An 11,900-nucleotide genomic window follows, 5' to 3' on the forward strand; every position below is an offset into this window, starting at 1 on the left:
GGTAGGAGCAGCACCTCTGACGACTGGATCCCGGGATTCTGTCAGAGTCATTTCCAGCCTTGATTTGCCACATTTGTACTCCTCCACCAGGCTTGAGATTGGCAAGGAGAGGGCTCCGTTGCCATACAGGCCAATGCTGGTAAGGCATCTCGGCAGTCCAAGCCACTTCCTCACTTGTACATTCACTAATCTCTCCAGTCGACTGGCATGGGATAGCGTGACCTCATAGATAGAAATTGGCCACATGAGACGGGGCAGCAGCCCAAATTGAAAGCACCACAGCTTCAGCTTCCCTGGGAGAGCAGTGTTGTTGATCTTCTTGAGGCCGCTGATTGTATCTTGCCTGAGTTGCTCCACCTGCTTCGAGTCTTTGAGTTCTGCGCTATACCAGCGGCCGAGGCTTTTGATAGGCTTCTCCAGAACTGTTGGTATTGGCTCGTTATTGACCTGGAACCTCTCATTGGTAAGCTGGCCCTTGACAATGGAGATACTGCGGGATTTGCTGGGTTTAATCTCCATTCTTGCCCATTTGATGTTTCCCTGGAGTTTATCCAACAGGCGTTTGGTGCATGCATTTGTTGTTGTTATTGTCGTCATGTCGTCCATGTACGCCCTGATTGGAGGAAGACGCAGCCCGCTCTTCAACCGCTCCCCTCCTACCACCCATCGGGATGCTCGAATAATGAGCTCCATCGCCATGGTAAACGCCAGTGGAGAGATAGTGCAGCCCGCCATTATGCCTATCTCGAGGTGCTGCCAGGCAGTTGTACTAGCCTGTGCTGTCACGCAGAATTGAAGGTCCTGGAAATAGGCTTTGACCAGCCTTGTGATACCCTCTGGGACTTGGAAGAACTTGAACGCAGTCCACAGAATTTCATGCGGCACTGACCCAAAGGCATTGGCAAGATCCAAGAAGACCACATGCAGGTCTTTCTTCTCCTTCTTGGCTGTCTGTATCTGGTGCCAGATGACATTTGTGTGTTCCAGGCATCCTGAGAATCCACTTATCCCTGCCTTCTGCACTGAGGTGTCGACAAAGTTGTTCTTCTGCAAGAACACAGAGAGCCTCTGGGCCACCACACTGAAAAATATCTTTCCTTCCACATTCAGGAGGCTGATCTGACGGAACTGATCGATGGTTGAGGAATTATTTTCTTTAGGAATCAGGATTCCTCCTGCCCGTCGCCATGCCTTTGGTATAATTCCTTTTTCCCATGCCACTTTCATGAGCTTCCAGAGGTACTTCAAGACGCCTGGCGCGTTCTTATAGAGCCTATATGGAACGCCATTGGGCCCAGGGGCTGAGGCTGTTCTTGCCCGCTTTACTGTGCTCTCCACTTCGCTCCAAGTAGGAGGTCTTACTTCCAGCTGGTGCTCGGGTGGTTGAATTGGCGGCATATCATCCGGGATGCTGGCTGGCACATGCCTCTGATTGTCAGAGTAGGTCTTCCTCAGGTGCTTCTCTAGTTCCCTTAAGGGTACTTTGAGGGTCCCAGTTTTCTCCTTGACAAAGAGGTCTTTGACAAACTTGTAAGGATCTCTGTAGAAGGCAGTCCTTGTTCGTTCCTTCTTCTTATGTTGCTTTCTAAGGCATTCTGCTCTTCGCAGTGTTGCAATACGCTGCTTGATGTCACCCTGTAGTGCCTCAAGTCCTTTCCTTTCCACTTCTGTGGCCTTCCTCCATTGTTTTCTCAGGTTCCTTCTTTCTTTCACCAGTCGCTCAATCTCTTGTTGTCTCCTGGACTTGAGCTTGACTGATGGGTTCTTCTGCGTCCCAAGGTTTGGGGTTGTACTTTTCACCCCAAATCTCACTGCTCCATAGCTGTAAATGATCTCTCCGATCTTGTCCAGCTTTCTTTCCACGCACCCTTTCAGACCTTCTAAAAGATGGACGAGGTCTGTGTCTGTGGTTTCCCACTCCTTTTTCTGGCAGGATTTAGGCCACAAGATTTGAGGCTTACGTCCACTCATCTTCCTCTCTACTGCTGTCTGTGGCTGGATGGGCTCTGGACTTATGTCCGTTGGTGGCTCTGTGCTTGGTTGAGCTTCGTCTGGGGTTCTGATACCCTGTGGACTGTGGTGAATATCCTGCCACTGGGCTTCACTCGACTGATTTGCCCTACCTCTGAAGAAGTAGTGGTCAATGCGAGGCCCCTTGCTAGGCTCTCTCAGGCACTTTTTCCTGCCCTGGTGGATCTTGAGACCCTTCTCTGATGTTATCTTTTTCCAGCCACAGATGCAGCTTTGAAGCTTGTGTCCTGCCAGTGCTGTCACTCCATCAACTCCCGTGCTGAACATTTGATTCATTGTCGTTTCCGTTCCAGGGTCTGTTACCGTGTGATCCACCGACGAGTCATCTTCCGCCCCCGCTCTCGCAGACTCAAGGGGTATTTTTTCTTTTGAACTTTTCGTAGCCATAGTTGGGTGGATCCAAGCCACTATGTAGTGCAAGGCTCCTGCTAACATGGGTAGCTAACCCATGCCAGCCCCGTTGGGGTCTGTTCCCTCCTGCCAGCAGTCTCTTCAGGCCGTCACCAGGTCTTTCCCGGGTTGTCAGCTGCCCTTTCGCAGCAGTCACTGGTTTTGACACCAGATATCATGATTCTTACTAGGACTAGTTGTTAAAGATCCCTAACTTTCAGCACAACAATTGAATGGGGATGTCATCTTGGGTGGGGTGAAATTTGGCACAGAACTCATGGTGCCACCAGTGCGACACATCTTCAGTTGTGTGCCCGACCTCATTGGGTGTTTCGGCCACTTATCACAAGACACCCTCTGCCGGGGTTGGCCCACCACGGGTTGATCAGACCCGGGTGTGTGTCGCACGATGGTGGCACCATGCGATCATTTGGCAGCCCATGTTGCGTCCCTACGTTTCAGCCACAGCCAGTGACTGCTCCGTTCCGCTGCAGTGGCCAGTCCTTTGATTGCCCTCCGTTGGGACTGCCCTCTGATCCCTACTTCCTTCAAGAGCCTTGTGGTAGAGCTGGCTACAAAACCTCTGCATCCCACCTCCACTGGCCACACCTTCACATTCCAGCCCCGCCCCTCTGCTTCAGCTGCTAAGTTGGCATATCGCAGCCTCTTCCGTTCGAATGCCTCGTCGATGGCATCCTCCCATGGGACAGTCATTTCAACGATGAAGACACGCCGGCAGGACTTGGACCAGAGGACAAGGTCTGGGCGCAGGTTGGTTGCTGCAATTTCGGGTGGGAAGGTGAGCCTCTGGTTAAGGTCTACCCGCATTTCCCAATCCCGGGCTGCGTTCAGTGGGCCAGAGTTTGGGAAAGATGGCTTAGTCCACTGTTTCTCCCCTTCCCGCATGAAGGTTGTTCTCCGTGGGATGGTAGTCTGGGCATTTAGAGGTGTGGCGTTGGTGGTTACCCTCTTGTTCTCAAGTTCGTCAGCCAAGCACCTCAGCACTTGGTTGTGGCGCCAGGTGTACCTTCCTTGAGTTAGGCTGGTCTTGCAACCCACCAGGATGTGTTTGAGGGTTGCTGGGGCTGCACACTGGGGACAGGCTGGGTCCTCTCCATACCAGAGATGTAGGTTGGTTGGGGAGGGCAGGACATCGTAAGTGGCTCTGATGATGAAACTTAGCCTATTAGCCTCCATGCCCCACATCTCACTCCATGTTTAATAATAATAATAATCTCTATGTGCAGATCCACCATCTGATCTGGATACGGACCAGATCCGGCTGACTACAGTAACCTCGGGATAAGAATGAGATCAACAGACTAATATTAGCATAGATGCCGTTCCTCTTACGATGTTACAAGTACATTGGATGTTATGGGAAGTGTTCCTGTTCTGGTTGAGATGATTTATGCAGCCTAACAATCCTTTAATGGATGTGAATTATAGGAATGTGATAATGTGTTATGTGTATGCCAGGCTAAAGAGATGTGTTTTTACTCTAGATTTAAACTGACAGAGTGTGTCCGCTTCACAAAGCTAGGAAGACTATTCCAGTGTTTGGCGCTAAATAGGATGGAGATACATTATCAAGCCTGTTTATTTCTGCTTGATTTACACTGGTTTGGACTTAAACTTTGTTCACTGCTTGTGTGTATTGCCTTGCTTCAGAGAAGCTGTTTGCTGATCGCCTGAACTTTGCCTTTTCCTGGTTTTGAGTTTTCATTCAGGGCCAGAATTAATTTGAAAATGTAAAATCAGCAAAAGCTTGTTGATTTGCGTGATGTAAAAGAGGATGGACATGCGAGTGTAAACTGTGTGAGAGGTCACACAACCAGATAAATATCACAGTTCAGTCTTTCAGAGCAATCTGAGTGTTTCAGACATTAAGAGTTACTATCGTGGGCTTTTCAGTGAACCGATGAAGAAAATGTTCCTCAAATTAGTTTTGCTCTGTTTGTGTTTGTGGCGTCTGGATGGTGAGTTTTAAATGTGTTTTTCTGGTTTCAGTTGTTTCTGTTCTGATGTGATAAATTACTGGTTAAATTCGTCAGAAAGGATTAACATTCACTGTTATTCTCATATAGAAACAAATAATGTGTGATTTTGCTGAGAGAAAACACTCTTATTTGAGATTAAAGTTTAATGCAGTTATTGATTATATAAAACTGTTTAACTATTTCTCATTTTCATTCCTCATCTTTTGTCTTTGAACTTCAGCAGAATATTAATCACTTCACATTTAAATGATTAAAAGTATTTTAGTGAAGTTTCATCAAACCATCATCAAGTGATTTTAAAGCTTTAATCGGTGAAAAACTCTGTTCTTCAGGTGTGTTTAGTGAGTTAGTGATTGTGAAGGATGGAGATTCAGTCACTATAAACTCTCCTCTTACTGAAATGAAGGATGATGATGTGATTCAGTGGATGTTTGGAGATGAAAACACTTTAATAGCTGAAATCAATAAACGGGCCGACAGAATCACTGTATATGATGATGTTCTTGATGGGAGATTCAGAGACAGACTGAAGCTGGACAATCAAACTGGATCTCTGACCATCACAAACACCACAACTGAACATGATGGAGGTTATCAACTACAGATCAACAGTGCGATCAAGAGGTTCGATCTTTATGTCCGCAGTGAGTAAACCTTTTGAGTGATACGGTCCCACATTTGGGATTTGGAATGTTCAGTGATGTCACATAACTGTCAGATTCAAACTCTTCAGACAATTTGAACTGCGGCGCAAACAAACATGGCGGCGCCATCTCACATTTTAAATCAAGATCATGACGGTTCGCCATGGAAACAATAATGGGGAAACGTTCTAAAATAAATGTCACCTTGATAAACTCACCCAGTCAGAATCACGCGTGAAAGGGTTAAATAGCCTATTGGTTTCACCTGTTTTTAATGACAAAATTAAAATAAACTTTCTTTTCATTGTTTTATGATATAGTTTATTTCAGTCACTCTAAACTCTGATCTTAATAATAGTAGTTTATAGTAATCATCATGATTTCTAAATGTATGTAATGTTTGATAGAGAGCAAACGCAGTGTTGACAGAGCAGGGCTAATATGATCACACTTCCTGGTTCTAGTAAGAGCTCGAGCTGCTGGAGTTTGCTTGGTAACGCTTTAGATTACAGCTCGCAAAGAACTGCGTATTTAAAACTAATTTACAGTGTAACTTTCGGTAATTATAGTGTACCTACAACATGTAAAGTTTTAGGAATAAAGGGGTAATAACCAGAAGAATTAACAAATTATTTATACTGTCGGTATTTTAGAACTAAGCGTTGCTTATTCTACTATTATAATACAACAATCTTATATTTGAGAGCAATTTAGCGAGAACAGACACTGCAAACATTTTTGTAATAACAGTATACCAACACATATAGGCTTTTAAACAATTATAGTGTACATATCTGTGCATTTATACAGGACTTTCTTTAAACAAAAGTGCACTGAGAACTAAAACTATTGCAACTTTTGCTTAAATACTGGAGAAATATACTCTTGTTCATGTAGTTACAGGGTAAGTGTGACTTCTGCGGGCTGGACATTTAAGTGGTGCTTGTTACTCTTTTGTTCTATTAAGTTAATACTAACACTTTCATTTCTTTTTTTCTGTTTTATATCTATTTAAAAACTTTTTGCCGTTTGGTTGGTGAGTTTTAAATGTGTTTTTATGACTTAAGTTGTTTCTGTTCTGATGTGATAAATTACTGGTTAAATTAGTCAGAGAGGATTAACATTCACTGTTATTCTCATATAGAAATAATTGAACTGTGATCATGTTTGAATTAAGCTCTATACTCAGTTATCAGGGATTCACTAAAACAAAATAAATATGAAGCTCCAATACCCAACAGCATTAGTTTTAGTGTGTAATTGCTCTTTTCTGAAGTAAAAGTCTCTTTTTTGATGTAGTTATTGGGTGTATATATATATCACCTATCTAAAAAAAAGAAAGAGGAATCCTGGAAAAAATCTTTTTGCAAATAATATTTTTACAGGACATCCAGATAACCATATGTTCATTACATTCATTCATAATATGCATGCATTCCTATGCATATGAATATGAATCAAGTAAATAAACCTATATGTCAATTCCAAACAGCTTTTTTTTTTTGTAGTTTCCTGTAGTTTATAATCTCTCTTTTTTTTTAATTGTTGTTTGCATTCACTCATGTATCTAATCATCAGACCAAGTCAGCAAAACTGCAAGCACATCATTCGCTTTACACTCAGTTTGAAATTGAAAAACAAACTTTTTGCAAAACATGTATATATATTTACATATATGTATTTATGAATGTATGTACACATATATATGTACACACACACACACACACACACACACACACACACACACACACACACACACATATATATATATATGTATGTATATGTGTGTGTGTCTGTGTGTGTGTTTGTGTTTGTGTGTTTGTGTACTACATATGCATATATACACACACACACGTACACACACAGCGCTTTAGAAACTTTTTGACTTGGCTTGTATGCATATTCAGTGTGTGTGTGTGTGTGTGTGTGTGTGTGTGTATACTATATATATATATATATATATATATATATATATATATATATATATATATATATATATATATATATATTGAATGTACATACAAGCCACAATATATATTGTTTCACAGCAACAAACTCCTGCACACTCACTGCACAATGAACAAGCAAAAGACAGTAGAGTAGAGTAGTGTTTTACATTTTTCACATCTGTGTGTAGTTTGGTGTGTGTGCGGCTAATCATTTGATGTTTGTGTGTAGAGTTACTACGCAAAAACAACATTTTTGGAAGAGTTTGATTTTGCAAGAGCTGTCTGATGTGTTGCATGTTGGGTGCGTGTTTTGTGGTTTTGTGTGTAGAGTTTCTAAAAAACTTGAGCCATGGTTTCAGAAATTGTGTGTAAGCAATTTGAAAAACTGTCAGTCATTTAAAATTTCTATTATATAATAAATGGTCAAATATTAATTTAGCTACTTCTTACCTCTTTTTCAAGTGAAGCATTGCATTGGAATATTTATTGTGAAAGGTGCTATAAAAGTATTTTGTATTACTTGATTGTTTTTGGCATCTGGTTGGTAAGTTTTAAATGTGTTTTAATAATTAGTTATGACTTTAGTTGTTTCTGCATCAGATTCACTGTTAGTTTCTCTAAATGTTGGATCTATAAAACACTGAAGCTCAAACAGCATTAGTTTCAGTGTGACGTGATTCTCGTCTGAAGTAAAAGTGTTTTCAGTGTTTGATGTTGTGTGAATCAGACCAACTTCATCAGTAAATGAATTTTATTCAAAATCATCTCAAAGATATAATTATTAATCGGTTTTGTAGTTTGGAAATGTATTTCAAATGTAAATTTCAAAGTGTTTATATAAGTAATCCATCATAAAGTTATTTAAAAGTCTATCATTTAAACAGAAGAATCTTGTTGTGTTTGTACTTCAGGAGTGTTTGGTGTTGATGGAGAAAGGTCAGTGTCAGTGAAGGAGGGAGATTCAGTCTCTCTAAACTCTGGTCTTACTGAAATGAAGAATGTTTATGTGATTCAGTGGAGGTTTGGAGATGAAAACACTTTAATAGCTGAAATCAATGTAACGGCCGACAGAATCACTGTATATGATGATGTTCTTGATGGGAGATTCAGAGACAGACTGAAGCTGGACAATCAAACTGGATCTCTGACCATCACAAACACCACAACTGAACATTCTGGAGTTTATAAACAGCTGATCAACTATATGAGGATTGATTTCTATCTCAATGTCATTGGTGAGATAAAAAAAAAATAAATAAAAAAAAAAAAAATTTACACCTGTTTTTTATGACAAATTTGAAATTAATTCATACACCATTTTGATTATTTTTGTTGTTTTTAGGATATTATTTATTTTAAATTTAAGCTATTTAATGTAATAAACCATTTGTGACAAACCCTGTTTGTTTGTTTTTTTTCTGTATGTTTGATGATACAGTTAAAATATCAGTGATGGAGGGAGATTCAGTCTCTCTAAACTCTGATCTTACTGAAATGAAGGATGATGATGTGATTCAGTGGAGGTTTGGAGATGAAAACACTTGAATAGCGGAAATGAATAAAATGGCCGACAGAATCACTGTATATGATGATGTTCTTGATGGGAGATTCAGAGACAGACTGAAGCTGGACAATCAAACTGGATCTCTGACCATCACAAACACCACAACTGAACATGAAGGAGATTATTTTCTGATTTTTCAGAGATGGATTGATAAATTGTCATCAAAATCATTCAGAGTTTCTGTCTATGGTGAGTAGAGATAATTTATCCTGTTATTAAAATATTCTTCAAATATTGAATTGTTGAATCATTTTATAGTTTGAGATGACAGACCATATAAAACTCACTTAACACACTGAACCAAATATAAGATGGTTTATTAGATTTGATCATGTTTCTGTTTATTTTCCAGCTCGTCTGCCTGTTCCTGTCATCAGCAGAGACTGTTCATCATCAAATTGTTCATTGGTGTGTTCATCAGTGGTGAATGTGAGTCATGTGACTCTCTCCTGGTACAAAGGAATCAGTGTATTGTCCAGCATCAGTGTGTCTGATCTCAGCATCAGTCTCTCTCTACCTCTGGAGGTGGAATATCAGGATAAAAACCCCTACAGCTGTGTGCTGAACAATCCCATCAGCAACCAGACCACACATCTGGACATCAACACACTCTGTCACACATGTGTAGGTACGACGGCACTGATATTAGCATTTATTTATGGAATATTTTATTCTGATTGGTCAATCGCTGCATTCACATATTTTCTGATAAAAGTCGTCGTCCATAGCAACGCTGTATTTCAGACCACACATTCGGTTTAGGTGCGACTTTCTCTCATATCACACCACAGACTTGCGCTCTCTTGATTCATATGTGCCGATCTATAGACCTTATTCACATCAGTGCCATCTTTGAATTTTAATGGGAATGAAAGCGAGGCTGAGGGATAGACATAATCTTGACATCTCTTCAGTGGGTTGTACTGTTATTTAATGTGTTTGGATTGTTCTGCTAATGAAATACTGCAAAAATATCTTTCCAAGAAGTTTCAGTAGACAAAAAACTCCAGACATATACAGCTTTTTACTGCGAATGCCATTGAAAACACGGTAAGTCTATTGCTTCCATACCTGTCATGGCGCTGCTCTGAATAAGGTCTATAGTGGGTGTGGTTTAGTTATTTGGAGAATCTTTAAGCAGTGAAGTGGCCTCTAGATGGGGTCTGGTCATGTGTGATGAAGCACACGGGTAGACAGCATTGTTTTGTCTGATCATTTTTTTGTACGGCCACGATGACGAGACGCAGATGTAAGCACTGATAAGGGAGTCGGACATTTTAAGCACTCATAATCATCACATAATCCTTCCAGTAGTGACGGGTGCTTTCTTAACACTCTTTGTGAAACTTTGTGAATCATTTGTTTTGAACCTGTGATTTGGAGCATGTATTAAACTTCTAAAGTCATGTGATTTTAGTAAACGAGGGTTCATTACACGCCATAACTGTTTGTAAATTATTCAAAATTTCAATGTTTCAACAAGGAACTCATGAGCCCATGAATGAACCAGCGTCCATATATAATTTTTACCTGATTTATAATCAATTTAAACTGTTCTTTCTATGACAGGTTCATTGTTGGTCTCTCTAAATGTTGGTTCTATAAAACACTGAAGCTCAAACAGCAACAGCATTAGTTTCAGTGTGACATGATTCTTGTCTGAAGTAAAAGTTTTTTCTGTGTTTGATGTTGTGTGGAACTCAGACCAACTTCATGAGGAAATCAGAGTTTTATTTAATATGAGATGCAATGATTAATGCCATTTTAACACAATTTTGCTTCTGTTGTGACTTGTTGATCATATTTGGCATTGTGCAGTATATTATGTGTTGTTGAACATGTTTTCCAGAGTCACTCTTGTTGGTCTTGAGTTTTAGAATTTTGTAACAAAAGTAAAAGACACAGAGACTCCATTATAGGCCTCACACATACAAAACAATCATTCAATGCAAGAAACACTGTCTCATATCCCATAATACTGACTCGCATCCCAAAATATTACGGTTTCAGATATAATAATATAATAAATATAATCTGATTTGTTGTTTTGTTTTGTCATTTATATTTCCTCTAAGTGATCTTTGAATTCATTGTGATCTTGGATGATAAATACTGTAGATTTCCAAAGACTGTTTTAAATATTTAGTATAACATGCTTTATCCTCCATATGTGTCTGCTTGTGTTTATCAATAAAGTTTTCTCTCTCTGAGGTTCAAGAGTCTCTCCATGCTTTATGTTAAAATTACTATATTGCTGTATATGTATATTATTTCCTCTTTTGGAAAGTCATTGAAACGCTAACGTGGATTTTGTTTTCCTGTTTGATTAAATGAACACACAAAAATGTGTTAGAGATGTTGGTTCACTAAAATGTTGACTAAAGTGTATTTTTTCCAAGCCTTTTTACAGTTAAATAGCCACCATAGTATACAGCTAAACTATGAGGATTGTATAAGCTCATCATACTTGATTTTCCAAAGACCAAATTTCTCTTAATGATCAATTACTGGTTACTGAGTTTGCTCATTAACAGTCACTGATGAATTTTGTTGCAACAATGCAGGCAAACTTTATAAATGTTATTCACTGGTTTCGGGGTCAAAATGGATGCTGCAACGGTTTTCTTCTATGTTTTATCTGTACAGAAATGTGGTTAGATCTGTTGGGTGGATAAACAGCTTCTGCTGAATGTTTGTGGAGCGTTTTACGATAAACTCCTGCACGTACACTTTAAGAGTGCACGCTTTCACTGCGTGATGTACCCTATTTTAATGCAGTGTGAATTCCCCCAAAAATCAAGATATGAGGATAAAATCTGGAAGACCTTTCATATCTTTTTTATACTTGTGTCATATGACAGAGTTAAGCAATATCTCACGAGCAAGATTGCTTTTTTCCAGAACATCAGCACGATTGCAAATGTGATACTGGTTTTTGCAACAGTTCAACAAACAAGTTTACACTGAGTTACATTTTGGACATAATATTGTGTTTCTGCTTTTTTCACAACGAATATAATTTCAAACAGATCCACAAAAGAGAAGTCACTCGGGTGAGTCAATGATTCAAAGACCCATTATTAAATACAGTCACTTGCATCGTTCCTGAAGTTAAATTAATGATTCAGTGAGTCACTCATTAAGTCACCGCCTGCATTTGAAATTGCATACTTCCCTATATAGTAGGTGAAAAATAGAATGTGACAAAAGAAGTATGTCTGAATTCACAGTACTCATAAGATTAAGCAAAGTACCCAGATGACCTACTACTTACAGCGAGATTCTGAAGTGTGATTCTCGAGATTCGCTGTCTCTGTGCTGT

The 11,900-nt window shown here is 39.7% G+C and overlaps 4 protein-coding genes across 4 annotated transcripts in view; all 4 read left to right on the plus strand.

Annotated features, from left to right (window-relative positions):
• Positions 1 to 11,900, plus strand: part of LOC309474891 (uncharacterized protein) — a gene marked incomplete at its 3' end in the record, with an annotated part of 100,865 nt that overhangs the window by 22,026 nt on the left and 66,939 nt on the right. The gene's annotated exons all lie outside the window — the stretch shown is intronic.
• LOC309476313 (uncharacterized protein) overlaps positions 1 to 11,900 on the plus strand; it is a 78,274-nt gene that overhangs the window by 19,033 nt on the left and 47,341 nt on the right. The gene's annotated exons all lie outside the window — the stretch shown is intronic.
• LOC309476238 (uncharacterized protein) overlaps positions 1 to 11,900 on the plus strand; it is a 52,283-nt gene that overhangs the window by 14,630 nt on the left and 25,753 nt on the right. The gene's annotated exons all lie outside the window — the stretch shown is intronic.
• On the plus strand, positions 4,289 to 8,697 carry LOC309476205 (uncharacterized protein). The gene is made up of 4 exons (XM_082139454.1): positions 4,289 to 4,400; positions 4,754 to 5,065; positions 7,926 to 8,249; positions 8,453 to 8,697. Exons 1-4 carry the CDS (start codon positions 4,343 to 4,345, stop codon positions 8,557 to 8,559), a joined length of 801 nt encoding a protein of 266 aa, XP_081995580.1. The 5' UTR covers positions 4,289 to 4,342; the 3' UTR covers positions 8,560 to 8,697.

This window comes from Leuciscus leuciscus (assembly GCF_965113295.1).
Source record: "Leuciscus leuciscus genome assembly, chromosome: 15".
Lineage (NCBI taxonomy): Eukaryota > Metazoa > Chordata > Actinopteri > Cypriniformes > Leuciscidae > Leuciscus > Leuciscus leuciscus.

What these genes read in the sequence shown, in the direction of transcription:
- LOC309476205 (XM_082139454.1), top strand. Translation starts at nt 4,343, where the DNA reads ATGAAGAAAATGTTCCTCAAATTAGTTTTGCTCTGTTTGTGTTTGTGG. An exon ending in GTGTTTGTGGCGTCTGGATG is followed by an intron (nt 4,401 to 4,753) that starts GTGAGTTTTAAA and finishes TCTGTTCTTCAG; the next exon opens with GTGTGTTTAGTGAGTTAGTG. An exon ending in TTTCTATCTCAATGTCATTG is followed by an intron (nt 8,250 to 8,452) that starts GTGAGATAAAAA and finishes TTGATGATACAG; the next exon opens with TTAAAATATCAGTGATGGAG.